General features: G+C 40.1%; 1 protein-coding gene across 5 annotated transcripts in view; it reads right to left on the bottom strand.

Moving 5' to 3' along the window:
- fbxo42 (F-box protein 42) overlaps positions 1-25,557 on the bottom strand; it is a 36,893-nt gene that overhangs the window by 8,821 nt on the left and 2,515 nt on the right. For 2 of the 5 annotated variants that reach the window (XM_062053298.1, XM_062053308.1), the window contains exons 2-8: positions 24,769-25,054; positions 24,579-24,695; positions 11,766-11,915; positions 10,406-10,559; positions 10,213-10,332; positions 9,998-10,094; positions 9,863-9,919 (exon numbers count right to left, since the gene is read on the bottom strand). In XM_062053298.1, coding sequence (XP_061909282.1) covers positions 9,863-9,919; positions 9,998-10,094; positions 10,213-10,332; positions 10,406-10,559; positions 11,766-11,915; positions 24,579-24,695; positions 24,769-25,045 — 972 coding nt within the window. In that variant the 5' untranslated portion in view covers positions 25,046-25,054. The remainder of the gene's footprint in view (positions 1-9,862; positions 9,920-9,997; positions 10,095-10,212; positions 10,333-10,405; positions 10,560-11,765; positions 11,916-24,578; positions 24,696-24,768; positions 25,055-25,557) is intronic. The other 3 variants (XM_062053318.1, XM_062053330.1, XM_062053336.1) reach the window with 3 other exon arrangements.

Below are 25,557 nucleotides of genomic sequence, written 5' to 3' on the forward strand. Positions count from 1 at the left end.
AATATAGACACACATACATACAGTATATATCAGGGGTCCTCAAGTACAAATCTTGAAGGTCCACAATTGTTATTTTGAAACAGGCTGGGTCCGTTTATTATCGGTCAAACGTATATAGTAGCAGGAGGCAGGGGCGCCGAAAAGGGGGGGTAAAGGAGACCGATTCTAGGGGCCCATGATGGAGGGGGGCCCAGAGAGGCCCCTAATGATGATGAAATTATAATACAGGGGGCCCAAAATCCCTAGCGGCGCCCCTGGCAGGAGGTAGGTAGTAGTTTAACATTTTCTAAAAATTAAAAAAAATAAAATAAATATCCAATAAAATACATTAAAGATTTTCTTTGAAACAAAAATAAATAAGAACTGAAATAAAATAAATATTTCAGTACGTCTGGTAGCTGTGGCATCAGAGAGTGAGATTTGATTTATTTTAGCTGTCATTTCCTCCTTTTCTTTGCCTTCTAACATGGCACCCATCACTTCAGTCAAGCATTATTGAATTATTTCTGCACCAGAGAATGGCTTCTTGTGTTTACCCAAAACCCATGCCACTCTGAGTGAGCACTCTGTTGCTATTTGTTGTTGTGTCATAGATTTAACAAAAATCTTGCTTGATGTTTCATATGACTTTTTCAGCCTTATTATTTCTTTTTTTCTTAGCTCTGAATCATGAGGAAATGTCTCTTCAAATTCGCGGTGCTCTTTCAGATAGTGACGTTTCAGATTTTCACTTTTCACCAGAGCAACAGTACTGTTGCATATTAGACACATTGGTTTGGTACTTGCAGTAGGTAGGATGAAAACATATTGCTCTGTCCATTCTTCCTTGAAACGTCGGTTTTCCCTGTCCACCTTTCTTCTACCAGCCTGAGCCAACTTGGAGCATGCCATTGTGATTTGATTCACATTCAGTGACTGACGAGTGAACATTTAGCAAAATAGCAATACGAGACAACTGTGTGCATGTAGCGAAGGTTCCATGCATGTGGCATGAGCGCTGTATCACCCAGGTGGTAACAGCCAATCAGCGCGTCGTTGTGATAGAGATGACACCCATACTCTGATTGGCTGATTCCGCAGCCAATCAGAGTGGCGTTCTCTCGCTCTCACTCCGTCTCTCTCTGAGTCAGAGAGAGAGAGAGAGAGAGAGAGAGAGAGAGAGAGAGAGAGAGAGAGAGAGAGACGGAGTGAGTGAGACACGGAGAAGTGTAACCGAAACGTGGAGATATTTGACTAAAAACAACAAAGAACGTTGACTTGCGCTAGCGATAATTCAAAGATAAATACAATTATTATATTTTTTTATAATAATTATAATTATTAAAAAAAAAAAAAAAAAATTTTTTTTTTTTTTTTACTATAATTCGTGCTGGGTCCGGACGGACACGTCGCTGGGTCCGGACATGGACCGCGGTCCGCCTGTTGAGGATCTCTGGTATATATATATATATATATATATATATATATATATATATATATATATATATATATATATATATATATATATATATATATATATATATATATATATATATATATACACACATAAATATACATATATACATATCAACAAAAACGATCCTAAATTTCTGTTTAGTACAGTAGCATCGCTAACCCAACAAGGGACTCCTCCCAGTAGCTCCACCCACTCGGCAGATGATTTTATGAATTTCTTTAATAAGAAAATTGAACTCATTAGAAAGGAGATTAAAGACAACGCATCCCAGCTACAACTGGGTTCTATTAACACAAATATGACTGTATATACGACGGACACTGCCCTCCAAAATAGTCTCTCTATTTTTGATGAAATAACATTAGAGGAATTATTACACCGTGTAAGTGGGATAAAACAAACAACATGTTTACTTGACACACTTCCTGGGAAACTTATCAAGGAACTGTTTGTATTATTAGGTCCATCAGTGTTAAATATTATAAACTTATCACTTTCCTCCGGCACTGTTCCCCTAGCATTCAAAAAAGCGGTTATTCATCCTCTGCTCAAAAGACCTAACCTCGATCCTGACCTCATGGTAAACTACCGACACCCAACCTTCCGTTTATTTCCAAAATTCTCGAAAAAATTGTTGCACAGCAGCTAAATGAACACTTAGTGACTAACAATCTCTGTGAACCTTTTCAATCCGGTTTCAGGGCAAATCACTCTATGGAGACAGCCCTCGCAAAAATGACTATTGATCTATTGCTAACGATGGATTCTGATGCGTCATCTATGTTGCTGCTTCTTGATCTTAGCGCCGCTTTCGATACCGTCGATCATAATATTTTATTAGAGCGTATCAAAACACGTATTGGTATGTCAGACTTAGCCTTGTCTTGGTTTAACTCTTATCTTACTGACAGGATGCAGTGCGTCTCCCATAACAATGTGACCTCGGACTATGTCAAGGTAACGTGCGGAGTTCCCCAGGGTTCGGTTCTTGGCCCTGCACTCTTTAGTATTTACATGCTGCCGCTGGGTGACATCATACGCAAGTACGGTGTTAGCTTTCACTGTTATGCTGATGACACTCAACTCTACATGCCCCTAAAGCTGACCAACACGCCGGATTGTAGTCAGCTGGAGGCGTGTCTTAATGAAATTAAACAATAGATGTCCGCTAACTTTTTGCAACTCAACGCTAAGAAAACGGAAATGCTGATTATCGGTCCTGCTAGACACCAACATCTATTTAATAATACCACCTTAACATTTGACAACCAAACAATTACACAAGGCGACTCGGTAAAGAATCTGGGTATTATCTTCGACCCAACTCTCTCGTTTGAGTCACACATTAAGAGTGTTACTAAAACGGCCTTCTTTCATCTCCGTAATATCGCTAAAATTCGTTCCATCTTGTCCACTAGCGACGCTGAGATCATTGTTCATGCGTTCGTTACGTCTCGTCTCGATTACTGTAACGTATTATTTTCGGGTCTCCCTATGTCTAGCATTAAAAGATTACAGTTGGTACAAAATGCGGCTGCAAGGCTTTTGACAAAAACAAGAAAGTTTGATCATATTACGCCTATACTGGCTCACCTGCACTGGCTTCCTGTGCACTTAAGATGCGACTTTAAGGTTTTACTACTTACGTATAAAATACTACACGGTTTAGCTCCAGCCTATCTCGCCGATTGTATTGTACCATATGTCCCGACAAGAAATCTGCGTTCAAAGAACTCCGGCTTATTAGTGATTCCCAGAGCCAAAAAAAAGTCTGCGGGCTATAGAGCGTTTTCTATTCGGGCTCCAGTACTCTGGAATGCCCTCCCGGTAACAGTTAGAGATGCTACCTCAGTAGAAGCATTTAAGTCCCATCTTAAAACTCATTTGTATAATCTAGCCTTTAAATAGACCCCCCTTTTTTAGACCAGTTGATCTGCCGTTTCTTTTCTTCTCTCCTCTTCTCCCCTGTCCCTTGCGAGGGGGAGTTGCATAGGTCCGGTGGCCATGGATGAAGTGCTGGCTGTCCAGAGTCGGGACCCCGGGTGGACCACTAGCCTGTGCATCGGTTGGGGACATCTCTGCGCTGCTGACCCGTCTCCGCTCGGGATGGTTTCCTGTTGGCCCCGCTGTGGACTGGACTCTCGCTGATGTGTTGGATCCACTGTGGACTGGACTTTCACAATGTTATGTCAGACCCACTCGACATCCATTGCTTTCGGTCTCCCCTAGAGGGGGGGGGGTTACCCACATATGCGGTCCTCTCCAAGGTTTCTCATAGTCATTCACCGACGTCCCACTGGGGTGTTTTTCCTTGCCCGTATGTGGGCTCTGTACCGAGGATGTCGTTGTGGCTTGTACAGCCCTTTGAGACACTTGTGATTTAGGGCTATATAAATAAACATTGATTGATTGATTGATTGATATGAATACCGAACAAAAATATAAACCCAACACTTTTTTGCTCCCATTTTGCTCCCGAGTTGAACCTATATATATACTGTATACATACATATATATACATATATATATATATACATATACATATATATATATATATACACACGCTATGTATACTATACTATATACACAAAAGACCTATTCCTCTCCAATATTGTTCACAAATCTGTCTAAATCTGTTTGTGAGCAAGTCTTCTTTGCCAAGATAATCCATCACACCTCACAAGTGTGGCATATCAACATGCTGATTAAACAGCATGATGATTGCACAGGCGTGCCTTAGGCTGCTCAAATGTGCAGTTTTGCTTAATTTGGGTTATGGGGGGGGGGGGGGGTGTATCTGGTGTGACTGCGTGGGCCCCACGCAGTGCAACACATCTCCTTTGTATAGAGTTGATCAGGTTGTTGATTGTGGCCAGTGGAATGTTGTCCACTCTTCTTCAACAGCTGTGCCAAGTTGCTGGATATGGGCAAGAACTGGAACACACTGTCCTACACGCCGATCCACAACATCCCAAACATGCTCAATGGGTGACATGTCCGGTGAGTATGCTGGCTATGCTAGAACTGGGATGTTTTCAGCTTCCAGGAATTGTGTAGATCCTTGCAACATGGGGCTGTGCATTGTCATGCTGTAACATGAGGTGATGGTCTCGGTTGAACGGCATAACAATGGGCCTCAGGATCTCGTCATGGTGCATCCAAAATGCCAACAATAAAATGCACTTGTGTTTGATGTCCATAAAAACATACACCTGCCCATACCATAACCCCACCATGGGCCACTCCATTCACAACATTGAGATCAGCAAACATATCTCCCACACGACGCCAGACGCTGTCTGCAAACTGCCCTGAACAGTAAAAAACAGGATTCATCCGTGAAGAGAACACCTCTCTAATGTGCCAGACGCCATCGAAAGTGATAATTTTCCCACAGACGTCGACTACGATGACAAACTGCAGTTAGGTCGAGACCCTGATGAGGACGACGTGCATGCAGACGAGCTTCCCTGAGACGGCTTCTCACAGTTTGTGCAGAACTTATTTGCTTATGCAAACCAATTGTTGCAGCAGCTGTCCGGGTGGCTGGTCTCAAAAGATCACGGCGGTGCACCTGCTGGATGTGGAGGTCCTGGGCTGGTGTGGTTACACGTGGTCTGCGGTTGTGAGGCCGGTTGGATGTACAGCCAAATTCTCTGAAACGCCTTTGGAGACGGCTTATGGAAAAGAAATTAACATTCAATTCACGGACAACAGCTCTGGTGGACATTCCTGCAGTCAGCATGCCAACTGCATGGTCCCTCAAAACTTGCGACATCTGTGCCTTTGTGCTGTGTGATAAAACTGCACATTTCAGAGTGGCCTTTTACTTTGGGCAGCCTAAGGCACACCTATGCAATAATCATGCTGTTTGTTCAGCATCTTGATATGCCACACCTGTGAGGTGGGATGTATTATCTTGGCAAAGAAGAAATGCTCAGTAACAGACTTAGCAGGGCTTGTGAACAATATATAAAAGGAATAGGTATTTTGTGTATATAGTAAAAGTTTTAGACCTTTGAGTTGAACTCTTTATAAATGGGAGCAAAAACAAGTGTTGCGTTTATATTTTTGTTCAGTATATATAAATTAGAGATGTAACAATAAACGGTATAATAATAAACTGCGGTAGAATTCCTGACGGTTAGTAATAACGTTTAAATTTTTAATTATAAAAAAAATCATAATTTATTAATGCATTTAGGCAACACTGCTTACTTCCTGGATACAGAGTCAGGGCAGCGCTTGCGCATGCGCACATGCATCGTTTGGCTTGAAGAAACATGGCGGGACACAACGGCACAGACTTTGTTACGAAGATTTCCCCTTGGTAGTAAACAGAGCCGAGCGCTTGGTTCAACTTCATTTTCCCTCGCTTCATTTCCGTAGAGTCTCACCGTGCGTTTAAGAGCGCTTTGCTGTTTTAAGATAACAATAGGTGTGGACAATATTGGAGACAGACTCATTTGTCCCACACTAAAAGTATACAGCGAAGGAGAAAACTATTTGATGTTGCTTTTATTTTCTCAATACAGCATCCATCAGCTGCTGTGACAGAGTTAATGACGTGAGGAAACATGCAGCATCCAACTTGTTTATAAAGTCCTTAGTTTGTTTATTGGGATGCTCACTCGTCCTTTATTTAACTGCAACTTTTGTCAGTGTTCAAATAACATCAATACTAGCTATAATGTTTTGTCATCTCATCGAATTGAACGTAGGCTGTGAAGATTGTGTATTCGATGTGAGAGGTATCACTCCTGTTTACTTTTGTTGGCCAAATTGTTGCACTGAAACAAGAGGAGGCGTTGTTAGAGAAGAACAAAGCTTGTTTAATAGAATTCATCGTCATTGGCCAAACTGCTTCGTGTTTTATATTGTTATCAAAAAGTAAACACCATGTTTTTTTACATTACTTGTGTTTTTTTAATGTCACAAAGTTATTACTTTAAAAACCATTCATATGACATAGCATTGTGTTAATGTTTTATTGTGTATAGTTAATTCCTATACGACATATTTCTGCTCAAACTCTTAATGGATCTGTCCCGATACAGCTTGTACACATACATAAAAATGTAAAAACCTTTAAAAAAATACCTCATTCTATCAAAATGTAAAAATAGAGAAAAAGGCATCATGTAATGAGAAAAATATAACACGTTGATAATATTAATGAACAATAAAAATGTGTCTTTAAATATATGGATAACATTTATCGAGAGCCTTTTTATTAGACATTACAAATTACATGATGGTGTCACGTTCACGCCACACCCCAACTGTTTTACCTTACATAATCAATAATCGTGATTTCAATATTGACAACAATAATCTTAATTATTATTTTGGCCATAATCGTGCAGCCCTAGATACATGAACACTATTTTTATCTACATGGACAAAAAGTGCAGTTACATCTTCACCAGGTGCCATCTTTCAAAATTCTTACAATTGTTGTGATTTTTGTATGTCTTATGTCCATAAAGTGCAATCTTGCACAATTTTTAAATTTTTTATTTATTAATGTTATTTTTGTTTCGGCCATGTCACTTTGTTTATAATGCTTGTTGCTTTCATATGCACATCTATACTTGAGGTCCATTAAACAGTGTTTTTATCTACAATGTTTCTTCTACAAAATAAATCATTTTGAATGTGTTGTTTGTGTTTTTTTAAATTAAACTTGGTTAAAATATTTTAATATATGTATTTCTTGAAAATTTTGAGCACATTTGAAAATACCGCCATACTAATGTGATCAGTTTGGTCACAATAACCGGGATAAGAAATTTCCATACCGTGACATCCCTTATATACATATATAGATAAATATACATGTATACATACCCATATACAGATATATACATACACACTTATATATAGATACACTCATGGCCAAAAATATTGGCACCCCCGCATTTCTGTCAGATAATGCACAACTTCTCCCTAAATACTTGAAATCGTTTTAAGTTACAGGCCCTGAATCTATAATCTATGGAAGTTTAACGTTTTCAATGGAATTATGGAAATAAATACATTTTTTCATGATATTTACATTTTTTGGAAAGGTTCTGTACATATATACAGTCGTGGTCAAAAGTTTACATACACTTGTGAAGGACATAATGTCATGGCTGTCTTGAGTTACCAATCATTTCTACAACTCTTATTTTTTTGTGATATAGTGATTGGAGCACATACTTGTTGGTCACAAAAAACATTCATGAAGTTTGGTTCTTTTATGAATTTATTATGGGTCTACTGAAAATTTGACCAAATCTGCTGGGTCAAAAGTATACATACAGCAATGTTAATATTTGGTTACATGTCCCTTGGCAAGTTTCACTGCAATAAGGCGCTTTTGGTAGCCACCCACAAGCTTCTGGCTGAATTTTTGACCACTCCTCTTGACAAAATTGGTGCAGTTCAGCTAAATTTGTTGGTTTTCTGACATGGACTTGTTTCTTCAGCATTGTCCACACATTTAAGTCAGGACTTTGGGAAGGACATTCTAAAACCTTCATTCTAGCCTGATTTAGCCATTCCTTTAACAATTTTGACAGACTTGTGCGCAGTTGGGTGTTCCAAAAGGACAATGACCCCAAACACATGTCAAAAGTCGAATGCTCTCACGATACGGTGGATCAATGCCAAATTCTGTTCTAAAAGCACGCTGCACCGTGACAATGGCATTTGTTTTCGTAAACTTAAGCACACAAAAGGGCCTTCTGTTAAAAAGTCTCCATTTTGTGGGTAAACAAACACGTGGTCTTCCTATATAGAGGCGCTGAAAGGATTTCGGTACATTACCAAAACGGCGAAATTGTAACACAATGAAACATGGATAACCATTGCATCAAATTACCATTAGTTCCGTTTATTACAATGTTTTACAACTGAATAAATGCGTGATGATTTTGGAGTATGCTTTTTGAATCACCATGTGTGTGAATGTGTAAAAATGTGTGTGGGTATGTGTGTGTGTGTGTGTGTGTGTGTGTGTGTGTGTGTGTGTGTGTGTGTGTGTGTGTGTGTGTGTGTGTGTGTGTGTGTGTGTGTGTGTCTGCAGAAAGGAATTGCTTGTATTCCAACACGTGACTTCTTCCCAGAAGTGAAAGCCAGATGGCTGTTGTACAGCAAGCAGCGTGCAAACTATCTGAGGACAAAAGAAACTTAAATCTTCCTTCAAAAAGCAGATACGAGCAAAAATGCTCACTCTGCAATATAATCTATCCCTACATACTTAATAAAAAAAAGATTTGTCAAATAATATCAAGGATTATACCTTTTTGAGATTTGAACGATTCGTACAGCCAAAAACAAAGTAAGCATAGGACATTTTTTCTTCAAGAAAGGCTAAATGACGCCTCGTACCCATTGAGAACAGAGCTAGCTTGACCACAACGTACATTTAATGGGCGGGATGTGAGCCAAAAGGGACGTCAGAAAAATCCAAGCAAAATTAAACATGCATAAAACATAAGCCAAATAGTAAACAGGAATATACCTTATTTGGCGCTATAATATTAAATTAGCCTACACTTCTGAATTTTCATTTTTTCTGTTCCATTTCGATCGTTGAAGGCAACCAAAAACGATGGAAAACATTGCACGCCACTCCTCTGACTTCTTTCAGTACGCGAGTCACAGATAGACACAGATTAAGATTAAAGATTAAAGTACCAATGATTGTCACACACACACTATATAAACGTCAGATAAACGACAGCAGTTCCATCATGTTTTTTTTCTTAAAGTGACTCAGTATTGCGCTCTTTGTTTCATATTGCATCGATGGTTCAGTATTGTTTGACCCATCATTAACTAATAGTGTTATTTTTCCCACTTTCATTGTATTACCTTTCATGCTTGTATTTAATTTTACGTAAAAAACTAAATTAAATTTTACAAAGTCATGTTTGCTGTTGTCTTGTTTCATGCTGCATGTAAATTCTACACCGCAAATGTGGACTTTATTCAATCTGAGATGAATTAAGTCTATCCTGTGTTAGACTTAATGTTATATGTTGGGTCTTTTTCCACTGTCTTGTATCATTTCTATTGAAAATATACCCATTTAACAATTCAATCCTCCAAATTTGGTCAGGGTATGAATCATTTTGGGCTGAATTGTATGTACATGCTCCACTAAGGCAGTTTGTTTAACATTGTATATAGTTCACAATAAAATAACTAAGATATGCTGAAATATTTAACTTTGTGTTGGCAAGTGGGAAGCAGACTGTAATACATTTTCCATTTTCTCTGATTTGGTATTTAACAGAAAGCTTATGATTAATTAAATGCCAAATGGGAGAGAAATAAGTGTCATTTACAGCAAAGTGATAATGGATAAAAGTTTTGAATTTGAAAGTGACTCAAGTATAGAAAATAAACACTCACAGCATTCGGGCCACCACACCCTCCCAAGATGAGTAACGTCTGATCATCAATCACAATCTGGCGGAAAAATTTAATTACAGCCATAACTTATATTCCATTTAAGGATTATTTTTTATTTAACTGTGGATGTCTTACTTGTGACTGGCCACCTCTCGGGTGTGGGGATGGGCCAGAAATAGCTGGTTTGGACCAGGACCACTGTTCCAGGTCCAAGATCCAGACATCATTACTCCTAAAATGTACACATGAAAATAATAATAGTTAAGAAAAAAAGGTTCATGTTGTAAAAGACACAAATGATGAGGTGTAAAATGTGAGCAAGGGCAAATAAATATGAGGTAATTGCATACATTTGCCGTGCCACTAAAGAGCCTCCAAAGACCACCATGACGTTTCCAATGACTGATGAAGAGTGGCCTGCCATGGGTGGCGGGCCGTGTGTGGTTACTATGCAGTTCCACCTAGGGCAGCAGCAATGCAGATAAACAAAAATAAATGTCAAATGATGCTTAATTTCAAACAGCACATTTTCTTCAAACTCACCAGTTCTTAGATGGAGAGTAGGTGTGGATTTCATCAAAAAATCTCTCCGGTTGGTGCAGTGGGTAAGGACTGGGACGGGTCCAGCCTCCAAACAGCACCAACAGATCTTTGTGCATCACAAGAGTTGCTCCAGCTTTGGGGGAGGGATAAGAACCTGGAGAGAGGAGAATCCTTCCAAGATAACTCACATTTGAATATAAAATAATAAAGGCAAATGGAGACAATAGCAGTGTAACAGACATCACTGTGATACAAGGTCAAGTTGTTTCTACCCAGCTAAGCAGCAAATAACATCACATGAATTTGATCTTGACGCAGTTCAAAGAGGCGACAATAATGCATGTCACATTTAAGAGCCATGGGCAAAAGGGTCTTACCCGTGATTACATTTGAACCGATGTTACCACTTACTGGTACCTGGAAATTGATACGCGTAATCAAGATTTCCTATTTTCAGTACTTTTGTCTGTGTTCATGTGGTTATGAATGTTATTTTTTTGATTATAGAATTTTTTTTTTTTTTTAATTCAACATCTAACAGAGATGATCATGATAATGGTGCTGTTCATCTTGTTTTTTTACACTTCTGAGTCTTATTTTCATCTATGCATTCATTTCATTTTGTCCTCAGTGTATTGCGTAGTCAGGAAGTAGTCTTTGCTGTTAAGTCTAATGTGCAAGTCTTGTCGAGCCAAATATTGTACTTATTACACACCAGCTGTTTGATTGTAACATAAAATGTAAATGTCAATTGTAAAAACACTAATTCTAATCAGTAGCATGTATATGGCATATTCAAAATAAATTAGCATCGAGCTAGCACATTTTAAAAAGTGGAACTTTTACGATTGAGCGTTTTCTATCAGGCATGCTTTCTTTGTTAACATGGAAAATTGCAACATTGCAGTCTGGCTGAGGACACTATGAATACCCCTCTTTGCCAGCCAAGTACTTGAGTCGGGGTTAATTCTGAAACCGGAAGTGACGTCACATGCAACAAAAGGTATTGAAATGTGTTACCATTTGATTTCATGTGAATCGGTACCCAGTAGTACCGACGGAATTTAGTCGATACCTATAAAAGTACCAAATCCTGTATCCATCCATACCCGTGATCCTGACTATCACTCAAGCAAGGCCAATTGTGATGTTGACTGATGACATGCAAATCAATACAACTCTAAAACATCAGCTTGCTAAGAGACTGCACCAGTTGCTAAGTTTCAACTCAAAGCAGCAGAGAAAATGTATTTCTCGACTCCTTGAGCATGAGATTCTTTGTTAAGGGACAAACATTTCCTTCAGTTTTACTTTCCGAGGGAAGGACAGAAAAACATCTTGTTTTTATTAGTTTCCGCACCTGAGGTAGTCATACCTGAGGCTAGAGGGCGAATCCACTCTTTGCTGTTCAGGTCTAGTCTCCATAAATCGTTAAAGGCAGCATTGCAGCTACTCTGGGTGCATCCTCCAAACACGTACATGGATTGGTTGGAGTCATAATAACAAGCACCTGCAAAAACAGCAGATGGAGAACGAGACAATTAAAGACACAATGATCAAAAGAATGATTCAATAGGGCTGCACGATTCTCTAAAAAAGATTCTCGCAATTTTCTTGCTTAGAATTGACATTGTGATTCTCTCTGAAATATATTTCTTAGCGTACGTACCCACACAATATGTTTAGAGACAAGTTTGCATTGTTTTTTTAAACGCACAATTTTCTTATTAATATTATGATCAGAATACTCATGGTTTTGTTCTACTTTAAAAAACATCCAATGGGCTGTGCCGTTCTTCACCTGTAACGAGGCTGGCTCGTTCATAGAGTATCACTACTGATAGATTGTGTGCTGTGGGATGTTCGGAGGTCCACAGTAGATAATAGCAATGTTTTGACTGCCGTCATCTTTGCGGTGTATTTTTATGTCCAAAAAAGTTATGGTCCCGTTTATTTCCTCTTCATGTGTGAATTTGATGTTTCCAGTCTTAGCAATACTGTTGAGGTGGTGTGTGTCGCATTTTTTTCCCTCTAGAATGTCATCCACTTATCTTCTCCAGAGGTTGGGTCTGCAGTGTATAGGTGCCGTGTTGTTGGCTACCCCACTAGCCCAATAGTAGACAGTATTAAGTTCCGTTACATATAATTTATCAAAAGCGCTCATTGAAATAAAACCACTCGTTGGGCTCACAGAATACCACTTTAAAAATTCAAAACTCGCACGGGATCTCAACACAAAATTGGAACCAGATGAAATGTTTCTTTTACATGGCGTCATTTCATTGTTCACCAAAACCCCAGTAAATGTTACCTTGCACATCGTCAATAAACGCATCACAAAAAACAGGACTCTAAAAGCAAGAACAAACATCACACCTGAAGACATACACATATTACTCAATTTTGTTGCAAAAGCCAAATACTTGCAATACAAAGGAATAATATACAAACAAAAAGAGGGCTTTGCAATGGCAGACCCCTCATCAGCAATAATTAGGAGTTTCTTCATGGAAGACCAGGAAAATACCGCCGACAACACAGCACCCATACACTGCAGACTGGAGAAGATACAGTATGTGGATGATATTCTGGAGAAAATAAAAATGGGACACACACAGGATCTTACAGACCACCTCAACAGTATTGACAAGACTGGAAACATCAAATTCACAAATGAAGAGGAAATAAACGAGACGGTCGTGAGAACACTATGAACGGGCCAACATCATAACAGAAGAAGAAGACAGAAAAAAAAGAAGAGAAACATCAAAATGCACTCAAAAACTGCCAATATCCGACCTGGGCCATCAAAAAAGGGGAAAAACAAGTAAAAAAACAAATAAATGAGAACAAAGAAGAAAGCCAAAGAAAAATCTGAAATAAACAAAGAGGTCATAACCTTACCATACATTAGGGGAATAACAGAACTAATACGGCGGGTCATGAAAAAACACAAAATAAACACAACAGTTACACCTCACACAAAAACAAGAGTGACTTGTACAACCAAAGGACATAAAAATTTTTTAAAAAATGCAGTATCATTTATGAAATACTGTGTAAATCATGAAAAAAAATCATACATTGGAGAAACGGGGAGGACATTTGACACAAGGAAGAAAGAACATCAGAAAGAATGTGAAAAAGAGACAACTGGAAGGTTCACAAGAAGTCTAAAACAAAAATCTGAACAGGAATTGTAATCGTATTCGAATCGTGAGGTGCCCAAAGATTCCAGCCTCTAATTGTAAGTAAATTTTATTTATAAAGCGCTTTTCACAGATAAATTCACAAAGCACCGTACAAAACAGATTAATTAAAACAACAATTAAATTAAAACAACAGGAGCAACATCATAAAAAGGATAAAAAGTGGAATAAAAACGATAGTGAAAAGGTTCATTAACTATTGATTGGCAACACTAAATTGGCCCTAGTGTGTAATGTGAGTGTGAATGTGGTCTGTCTATCTGTGTTGGCCTTGCGATGAGGTGGCGACTTGTCCAGGGTGCCCGAATGCAGCTGAGATAGGCTCCAGCGACCCCAAAAGGGACAATCGGTAGAAAATGGGTGGATGGAGGCTCATTGACTAAAAGCTTTACTAAAAATAAGTCTTCAAATGTTTTTTTATAAGTGTCAACAATGGAGGGACTGGTGCAAGTTATTCCGGAGTCTGGTGGCTACAGCATGGAATTCCAGGTCTCCACGGGTTTAAAAATTACTTTTTGGGATCTTTAGGAGAACCTGGCCTGAAGACCGGAGGCTGCACCCTGAAGTGTGGGGACATAAGATATCAGTGATGTACTGAGGGGCCCCACCATGCAACGCAAGTGTCTTTAGAGTTTACTTGTTAAGAGTGAAAAGAGAATTGCAATAGTCAATACGAGACAAAATTAACGCGTGTATGATAATTTCGAGATCCGATTTTGACAGTTAATTTCTCACTTTAGAGATATTTCTCAGGTGAAAAAAGCCGGTTTTGGTCAGTTGACAACAGTGACCCTCCAAAGACATTGACTGATTAAACACAACCCAAAGGTTTCTGAGTCCGGTCTTAACAGATGCACCCAGAGAACCAAGGGAGTTCTTGATCGGGGTTCTTTTTATCTTTCTCACTGGCAGGGCGGACACTCCCCTTTCCTCTCCTGCTTGCTTCTTTGTCTTGTCTTGTCTTAACTTTCTTGTTGCCTCTTTTTGCACTGCTCTCTAAATCTAAACATTGGAACTATTTAACTGGCTTCAACGAAATTGACAAGATCTTGGGTTTGGGGGAATCTGCTTGTCGTGACGGAGCGGTTGTTGCTGGACACATGACGGACTATAGGGAGAAGGAGTGCCGCGTGCCTGGCGACCCTTTCAGTCGAGGACGTGAAGATCACAACCAACATAGCCATCCCTCCTTTTTCCGGACAATACCTCTCCACAGTGGACTCTGATGTTCTTTTTGGTTCCAGTGGGCTACACATCATCCACCTTAATGTGAACAGCCTCTCTGGAACCAAACTCGACCAAATCAGAGAAAGGTTCCACAACAAAAAGGTAAAAATCCTGTGTTTTTCTGAAACTAAATTAGATCAAAGTGTTTCTGACTCAGAAAACTTCTCGGTTATCAGAAAGGACAGGAATAAACATGGTGGGGGTGTTTGTATGTATATTCACCAGGATATAAAATACATAACTCGCACTGATCTTAACCACAATGCCCTTGAATCTGTGTGGGCGGAAATCAAATTTAAAAACGCAAAGCCGGTACTGATAGGGACTGTATATAGACCCCCTAATCAGAGTGATTTCTATGGTGCTCTCGAGGAGTGCTTAGCTGAGGTAGACAACGTGGAGAAAATTATAACTGGAGATCTGAACAGATATTCAACACATTCATTTATTTGTGGCGGTCCGCCACGAAAGAATTACGTCCGCCACAAATAAAAAAATAAAATAATTGTTTTCTTTTTTTTCTTCTGTTTTCTGTTTATTTGTTACTGACTGTGGCAGGACACCTCTGCCTCTGTTTCACTTTATGTTGCTGGTAAATAATATGGTTGTAGTAGTAGGCTAAAGTTAAATTATTTAGTATGCACTAATTAACACGGTGCGTGGTTGGGGGCGTGGTTATTTACAGCTAGAATTCACCAACTCGAGTATTTCATATATATTTCATATATATATATATATATATATATATATATATATATATGAAATACTTGACTTTCAGTGAATTCTAGCAATATATATATTATATATATATATATATATATATATATATATATATATATATATATATATATATATATATATTATATATATATATATATATATATATATATATATATATATATATATATATACATATATACATATATATATATTTTATTTTTTATTTTATTTACATAGGAAAAAAAAATAATACTTGAATTTCAGCGTTCCGGTGGCTAGCCATTAGATGGCAGTGTTGTCCTGTTTAACTTCTCCGTTCATGATGAGTATATCATTTCGGCCGCCATGTCTGTAATTTCCTCGTTCTTCTGCTTCGTCTCCTTGTTGTGTGCGCAGTTGTGCACTCTATAAAAGCCCTAGATGTTATGACGTCTTTGGGCAGGCAAGCTGTTTATATTGTGGGAAAGCGGACGTGAGAACAGGCTGTCCCCACTCAGTCTCAGGTCCGCATTGAGCTGGAGGGGGCGTGGCCTCCAGCTCCGGCTGAATACCGGGAGTTTGTCGGGAGAAAATCTCTGCCTTGAGGTTGTCGGGAGAGGCGCTGAATACCGGGATTCTCCCGCTAAAAACAGGAGGGTTGGCAAGTATGGGTCTTAGCGACCACTATCTTAACCTTCTGCACCCGCAAAATAGCTAAACCCAAAGCCAACGGCCACATAACAGCTCAATCCAGATCCTTTTAAACATACTCCAGTGATAATTTCAACCTAAAATTAGGTGAGTGGGACTGGTCCCCTGTGGTCACGAGCAACCTGGTCGATGATGCTTGGGACCGCTTCAAAACAGCGTTCCTAGCGATACTAAATGATATGGCTCCCGTGAGAACAGTCAGGATCAAAGCCCGCTCTGAACCATGGATGAATCCGGACCTATTAGACAGACTGAGACAGAAAATACTCAGAATACCAAAAGTGCAAAACCGAAGTAGACAAACAACCCAATAATAACCACAAATCACTCCTCACAACACTCAAAAAGCAATGCAATAAATTAAGAAATAAGGCAAACAACCTGACTAAATCCTAACAAAAAAATTACATCAACGACCAAATAGAGGAAAACACAAATAAGCCACGTGAGCTCTGGAAAATCCTCAACAACCAGCTTCCTGGCTGCAGCCAGAAACTTAAAACCAGACTCACCAACATCAAGGAGGGCGACTCCCTCATTACAGACAAAATGGAGGAAGCAAGCAGACTTAATACCTTTTTCACCAGCATAGCCACAACTCTAGTTAACAAGCTGTCCCACCACTCTGGTCGTTTTGGTGTAGAACACATTAAAGCCTACTACAGAAAGATAGGAGTATTCAACAACAATTTCAAATTAGAAATGGTCTCAGCTGACGAGGTGCTTTAAAAATTGAGCGCGCTCCACCTAAACAAGGCCACCGGCCTTGACAATATCCCCTCCAGATTCCTCAGGGACTCTGCCACCACCATTGCCCCAATCATCACACACAAAATAAACCTCTCAATTATTAGGCCAAGTACCAAAAGATTTCAAGATAGCAAGAGTAACTCCCCTTTTTAAAAAAAGGAAGCAAATTAGAACCTGGCAATTACTGACCTGTTTCTATTCTCAGTTCCATTTCGAAAGTAATGGAAAAAATAGTTTATGAACAGGTCGATATACCTTGCCACTAAAAAACTCATGTACAAATTCCAATCCGGCTTAAGAACTAACCACTCCACTGACGCATGCCTTCTTTATCTGACCGACCACATCAAACATGAGGTGGACACGGGCAAATACTGCGGCATGGTCATGCTGGACCTTCAGAAGGCCTTTGACACCGTTAACCACGCTATACTGTTGGATAAGCTCAGAGAAATCGGATTTGATAAAACCTCATCGAGCTGGATGCAATCTTACTTGGAGAGGAGGAAACAGGTGGTAGAGGTGAATGGCACTGTGTCCCCCCCCCCCCCCCCCCCTCTCAGTAAGCTGTGGAGTCCCCCAATGTAGTATATTAGGGCCTTTACTGTTCCTAATATACGTAAACGACATGTCATCAGCATGTGACTATGAATTGTTCCTGTTTGCGGATGACTGCACTGCTGGTGTCCAGCAAGGACAAATCACAGGTGGAAAAAATCCTCAGTGCTGAACTCTGTAGAGTTTGCACCTGGCTCGCTGACAATAAGCTATCCATACACTTAGGTAAAACGGAATCAATCCTATATGGGTCCTAAATCAACCTTAAGAAAGTCAGTGACTTCTCTATTAAAGTGGGTGACATTCTTATCACCAGGAAAGATGAGGTCACCTACCTAGGTTCCATTCTAAAGGCTAATCTTTCCTGTGATAAAATGGCAACAAAGGTAATCAAAAAGGTCAACCAACGCACGAGATTTCTCTACAGAATATTCTCTCTGGTCAACAAAAGCACCATGAAGATTCTAGCGGGAACTCTCATTCAACCCTTTTTCGATTACGCTTGCACCTCCTGGTACCCCAGCACCTCCAAAACCCTCAAATCTAGACTCCAAACATCCCAGAACAAGCTAGTCAGGTTACTTCTAGACCTCCACCCCAGATCAGACCTCATTCCTACCCACTTCCAAAGTGGGCTCGCTCAGGGTGGAGGACAGAGTAAAACAACTTGCACTGAGCCTCGTCTATAAAATCCGCTACACTTTCCTGATACCGAAGTACATGTCAAACTCCTTCCAGAACGTAAATGACCGCCATAACCACAACACCAGAGGGAGCTCCACTAACCACGTTAAACCCAGATTCCGATCTAACAAAGGTCTTAACTCATTCTCCTTCTATGCCACATCAATATGGAATGAACTCCCAACAGGTGTAAAAGAAAGTGCATCTCTATCCTCCTTCAAAACCACCCTAAAAGAACACCTCCAGGCAACTTCAACCCTAGACTAAGACCCTCCCCCCTCCACATCCTATGATTGTAAATAATCAAATGTAAATAATCAAATGTATAACTGTTCTTATGCTTTCTGAGCTCACTATGTTCACTGCTCGCTGTACATATCCTACGAAGTCAGACCTACACTGTTTCAATGTCCATTTCTCAGATGATGCAATTGTTGATGACTGAAGTGCTGATATCAACCAAGCCTAACCCCCACCATCCACATCCCACCCCCCGGATTGTAAATAATTCAATGTATATACAGTGATGATTAACTTGTGTAATGACTGTATTATGCTGATAGTATATATTTGTACCATGAATTGATTAAAGGCCTACTGAAATTATATTTTCTTATTTAAACGGGGATAGCAGGTCCATTCTGTGTCATACTTGATCATTTCGCGATATTGCCCTATTTTTGCTGAAAGGATTTAGTAGAGAACATCGACGATAAAGTTTGCAACTTTTGGTCGCTGATAAAAAAGCCTTGCCTGTACCGGAAGTAGCGTGACGTCACAGGTTGTGGAGCTCCTCACATCTGCACATTGTTTACAATCATGGCCACCAGCAGCGAGAGCGATTCGGACCGAGAAAGCGACAATTACCCCATTAATTTGAGCGAGGATGAAAGATTCGTGGATGAGGAAAGTGAGAGTGAAGGATTAGAGGGCAGTGGAAGCGATTCAGATAGGGAGGATGCTGTGAGAGGCGGGTGGGAACTGATATTGAGCTGGGAATGACTAAAACAGTAAATAAACACAAGACATATATATGCTCTATTAGCCACAACACAACCAGGCTTATACTTAATATGCCACAAATTAATCCCGCATAACAAACACCTCCCCCCCCCCGTCCATATAACCCGCCAATACAAATCAAACACCCGCACAACAAACACAATCCCACAGCCCAAAGTACCGTTCACCTCCGCAAAGTTCATATAGCACATATATTTCCCCAAAGTTACGTACGTGACATGCACATAGGAGCACGCACGTACGGGCAAGCGATCAAATGTTTGGAAGCCGCAGCTGCATACTCACGGTAGCGCGTATCCAACTCAAAGTCCTACTGGTAAGAGTCTCTGTTGTCCCAGTTCTCCACAGGCCAATGGTAAAGCTTGACTGTCATATTCCGGGAATGTAAACAATGAAACACCGGCTACGTGTTTGTGTTGCTGCAGCCGGCCGCTAATACACCGCTTCCCACCTACAGCTTTCTTCTTTGCGGTCTTCATTGTTCATTAAACAAATTGCAAAAGATTCACCAACACAGATGTCCAGAATACTGTGGAATTTTGCGATGAAAACAGACGATTTAATAGCTGGCCACAATGGTGTCCCAAAATGTCTGCTACAATCCGTGACGTCACGCGCAAACGTCATCATACCGAGACGTTTTCAGCAGGATATTTTGCGGGAAATTTAAAATTGCACTTTACTAATCTAACCCGGCCGTATTGGCATGTATTGCAACGTTAAGATTTCATCATTGATATATAAACTATCAGACTGCGTGGTCGGTAGTAGTGGGTTTCAGTAGGCCTTTAACGTGGACCACGACTTAAACAAGTTGAAAAACTTATTCGGGTGTTACCATTTAGTGGTCAATTGTACGGAATATGTACTGTACAATCTACTAATAAAAGTTTCAATCAAAAACATAAATAAAGATATCCACCTATTCGGAATTCTGACAACAGGACATCTACTGATTGGAGTAAACGTTGCTCTGGTTTGTCAACAAATTGGAAGTTGCTGGCAGTCTTCCAAGTACCCCAAAGCTGCCACAAATGATTGGAGTATGCGGGAAGAACTGTGGACACTTGTGATTTGGATAACATCGGACTGTCTACCCCGCAAGATGAATTTTGAGGATCAGTCATAGACAATTTAGAGTGAAAAGAAAAATGTTATTTTCACTCGCATACAAAACATTCTAACTTGGATAGTTTCCCTGGCTTCGAGACTTTCCCGCATGGACACACACCTGTTGTTGTTGACTTTGGACTAGCGACGGCACGACATCAAGGCCGCGGAATTGAGACATGCGGCAGGCTTACACACACACACACATGCATCCACAAAAATATACGCCACACACACATACCCCACCCCCGATCCAATGCCCTAGACGCGAACCCCTTCGGGGTGATGGATGGATGGGCAGCGCCTGATGAGCTGCAGCCTTCCACCGTGGCCCCCACTCCCTCCCCTCTGTTGCAAGTCTCGAGATGTTATAATATGTACAGTATATGTGCTTTGCTATGGAGGTTTTTTCCCACTCCAGATTGTGTTTTTTTACTCATCCTCCCTTAGCGTTTACCTTTTTCCCATCTTTTATGGGGCGCCTTTTGGCGACCCATCAGCGTTCCTGTTCTATAACCCTGTACTGTTTATTTGTCTAATCTTGAACGAGTTTGTGCTGAAAACAAAGTTTTGTTGTACTTGTGCAATGACAATAAAGACTTACCTACCTACCGATTATCAGAGTTTCCGGTTTGTTGGAATTTATCTAGAGGAAATTTTAGTACAACCAGTTTTTGATACAGGATACACAATCCAAGAACTCAGATAAAAAGTGAAACACTGAATCATTGAAGGAGTAATACAGTTGCAGGGTTTACCCTACATGTAAATTATCATGGCGCAACGCCACAGCAAGATTACTGCTGCCACACCTTCAAAACAAGTTTTTTCTCTTTTTTTTCCTCCATAAAAACATTTTTTTTAACATGAAAACCAATTTAAGTGCTGTATTGTATGAATGGATATACCGTATAGTCTATTATTTACTGTTGGCTATAATAAGTTTGAAAAACTGTTAAAAAAACAGCACTATTATCATAAATACATTCCTTATTGCTTTGCCTGTCAGAAGCACGTCAGCAGCCGGTAGCGCACCTAAACAGATTTGACACCCAGCAAAAGTAAGGAGAGAAAGTTGAAGAAAAAGATATTTTAAGCTAATTAATGCATTTCTTGTTCAAGCCAGTGTAAACTACCTTAAATCTTTTGACATTCCTACAGACAATAACGTCTTGTCTTCGAACTTCCATTTGAACATCGCTGAGAGGAGTGTGCATTTGTGCCCGTGCTGTGTGGGTTTTATCTGGGCACTCCAGTTTCCTCCCACATTCCGAATATATGCGTGTTAGCTTCATTGGAAACTGCAAATTGTCCATACATATGAATGTGATTGCAAAAGATTGTCTAGCTGTGCCCTGTGACTGGCCATGCTAATTAGTTAGCTTGTCTATGAGCTAGTCCATTGTAGTATTAAGCTAGCAGAATTACAGCTCAAACTTTATCCTGCATAATTGTAGATTTTTTCATTTAACAATGAAGACTGCAAAGAAGAAAGCTGTAGGTGGGATCGTTATATTAGCGGCTGGCTGCAGCAACACAACCAGGAGGACTTAGATTTGGATAGCAGACGCGCTATCCGACGCTAGCCGCCGACCGCATCGGTGATCGGGTGAAGTCCTTCGTAGCGCCGTCGATCGCTGGAACGCAGGTGAGCACGGGTGTTGATGAGCAGATGAGGGCTGGCGTAGGTGGATAGCTAATGTTTTTAGCATAGCTCCGTGAGGTCCCGTAGCTAAGTTAGCTTCAATGGCGTCGTTAGCAACAGCATAGTTAAGCTTCGCCAGGCTGGAAAGCATTAACCGTGTTGTTACAGGTCCAGGGTTTAATAGTATTGTTGATTTTCTGTCTATTCTTCCAGTCAGGGGCTTATTTCTTTTGTTTCTATATGCAGTTAAGCCCGATGCTATCACGTTAGCTCCGTAGCTAAAGTGTTTCGCTGATGTATTGTCGTGGAGATAAAAGTCACTGTGAATGTCCATTTTGCGTTCTCGACTCTCATTTTCAAGAGGATATAGTATCCGAGGTGGTTTAAAATACAAATCCGTGATCCACAATAGAAAAAGGAGAAAGTGTGGAAACTTGTACCTAAGTTACGGTCAGAGCGAAAAAAGATACGTCCTGCACTGCACTCTAGTCCTTCACTCAACATTCCTCATCCACAAATCTTTCATCCTCGCTCAAATTAATGGGGTAATCGTCGCTTTCTCGGTCCGAATCGCTCTCGCTGCATTGAAAACAATGGGGAAATGTGAGGAGCCTTTCAACCTGTGACGTCACGCTACTTCCGGTACAGGCAAGGCTTTTTTTTATCAGCGACCAAAAGTTGCAACTTTATCGTCGATGTTCTCTACTAAATCCTTTCAGCAAAAATATGGCAATATCGCGAAATGATCAAGTATGACACATAGAATGGATCTGCTATCCCCGTTTAAATAAAAAAAATTCATTTCAGTAGGCCTTTAACTTCAAGTTTTGCTGACATTTGCATTCTTATATTTAGACTCGCCGAGTTGGTGCTTTTCAAAACACTCTTAACAAAAACGTGTTTAAGAAATACAAATGCTATCAAGATAGTACTTCAATGGGAAATAATAAACAATAAAAGTATATCAAACAAACCTTAAACGGAATGATCACTGCAAAGTCATGCATTATTCGACTCTGCTCCCTTGGACTGGAGTGTGAGTTGCAAGCTTTTCTCGTCGTCGTTTCGTAAAATCTTGCACTATTCCTCCCTTTTTAATTATCTCTTGAGGAACTAAGAAATTCTTTTTATCCTTTTCGCAATTTGAACAATTCGTACAGCCGTAAACACAAGCATAGGGCATTTTTTATTTGAGAAAGGCTAAATGGTGCTTAGTACCCATTGAAAGAGCTAGTTTGACTGTAGTGGAATTTCTGACCTTTTGAACCATATTTTGTGTCTGTCGAAGTCCGAAAAGAAAGTCTGTCGAAAAGCCTTAAGAATGTCTGCTCGTTTCTTGTTTTCTATTCTGAACCATTGAAGGACCATATGTGGGTGAGAGTTGAATAAATGGTCGGTCTGACCATTCTACAAAATGTTTTGATTGTTTGTTATGGCTAAAGGATTCAAGGAGGTGGCAGAATGAACATGTCCAAAACAACGGGACCTTGACACATGAGGAAAACAGATAAATGGCCAAGTAGACCAAGCCTATGTGTGATTCGCATGATTCTCGATTCATCCAACTCCTCCGGAGGACGCTGTCTGTTTGCATTGGCAATTCAATCCAACCTTGTACAATTTGAATATGGGTAAATAAAACTTTTGTACTAAATTCACTTTTGTTGCTGTTTAAGATTCGGACCATCCACCACATAAAATTGCCGTCACGAACAGGATGGTCTAGAACGCTGCAGGTCGATATCAGGACTCCCGGTATCTCTAGTCAGACAGAGATTTGCACACGCGCATCTAAAGGTAAGCAATTTTGCTTAATGTGTAAAATCTCTGTCTGGAGATGATCGGGACTGGTAAGACTAATTGCTGAGCCTGTTTTGGATAAAAGATAGGTCTAGCAGGTTCTCCAAAAACAACCTGGAATGAGGCATGTTATGGTTGGATTGGGTTGTTTTATATGTGATTGTATTGTCTGTGTTTGTTTGAAAACTTGTGATTTCTTGTTTTAACAATAAGGGGAACTGTTAATAGAATTGTGGTGGTTCAGGAGTGTTTAGCACAAACGATTCGAGGCAAATACATTTTTTAACCTCTTCCCCCCTCTGGCGTTGTCGGCAGAGGGGGTCTTCTTCTACAAGTGCGCCAGGTTAGCACAGTCTGGATACAGCTAAAGTAAAGGCATTTTTAACTAGCTGGCGGTACATTTGACTATAAAAGTCAAATGTACACGTATTCATTGGGCGGGACGTGAGCAGTAACATCCCAGCAATTTAAAAAAAATAAGATAAACTTAGCAATACAACTTTCTTAAGTGGTTCTTATGACAGCTAAGAACGTTAAAAATGTGACTTCCCATAATAAACATTTTACGGTGATCACAAGCCTGGAACGGGATAATTCACATTACATAATTTGCTATGGCAAGTGTTTTACAATATGAACTAATCAAAGGTCAACCAGAACCCCTAAATGGAATGTGCTTGACCTTTTGATCTGCTGGTTGCATTTTGCAAATGAACAACGAAGTTGTCATGGATGACTGATGTGCGTGTATACTGACTGTGTGAAAAGCGCTGAGTAATGGGAGTTCCAGGATATGGATAAGTCCGACTTTCCCATTGGATGTTTCCTTCCTGGACAGCTCTCAAGAAGCCATGGTAGCACTGATAAGCAACACCTAGTCATTGGGGAAAAGGGTCAATACCCAATTTGTTAACAAGTACAGTATAGCTCAAATAACAAGCAGCTACCTTTAATGAGGCGATACCACTGCTTGCATACAAGCGCAGCTGTCTTGTGCTCCTGGTAAGGTGACAGAAAAGACAGAATGTACTCCAGAACTTCTTCTGGCAGCTCTACCATGGTTCTCCCTCCAACTTTGGCACAAGTGTCCATGTTGCCTTCTCCTTCTCCATAGGACCCCATCTTTGCCTCAGCCACCTGTGTTATTCCAGCAGGATCAGCGGCATTGTCTTCTGTATCCATGGCAACGAAACAACCATCATCATGGTCAGTTGTATGGGACATAATTGTTATCTGTTAGGACAGAAGACAAGATGGGTGATGCAGTGAAAGCCACTGATCTGAACACATCTCGAGCTGACAGGTTTACGTTGACATTGGTCGTCGTAGAAACTGAAACTAACATCTGCTTGCACATACTGTGCCTTTGGCCAGAAACATAAAGAACATGGCTGATGAAGAATCATTGCATTTTTACAAATAATCTTTTGTTTTAATACGATATTGTAGTGACGGAAGTATTGTGTATGGTTCTAAGCTGTGATTCATTTAGGGATATAAGTGGTTGAGGTGTTTGCCTGCTAGTTAGCACCAGATCAAGAGAGAAGAGTGACTGAGCTGCGTTGGCCGCACCAAGGTTTGGAATACAATTTCCTTTAAGGTAAATACAGTGCTTATCTGTAGAAGTCAATAAAATGCTGATTTGTGCACAGTCATCCTTCCTCGTCATCATTTTGCCAACATGACAAAATTGTATATCCTTGTGTAACTAAAGTGCGGCACTAATTTGCTTGTAG

The sequence above is a fragment of the Entelurus aequoreus genome, linkage group LG01 (assembly GCF_033978785.1).
Source record: "Entelurus aequoreus isolate RoL-2023_Sb linkage group LG01, RoL_Eaeq_v1.1, whole genome shotgun sequence".
Taxonomy (NCBI): domain Eukaryota; kingdom Metazoa; phylum Chordata; class Actinopteri; order Syngnathiformes; family Syngnathidae; genus Entelurus; species Entelurus aequoreus.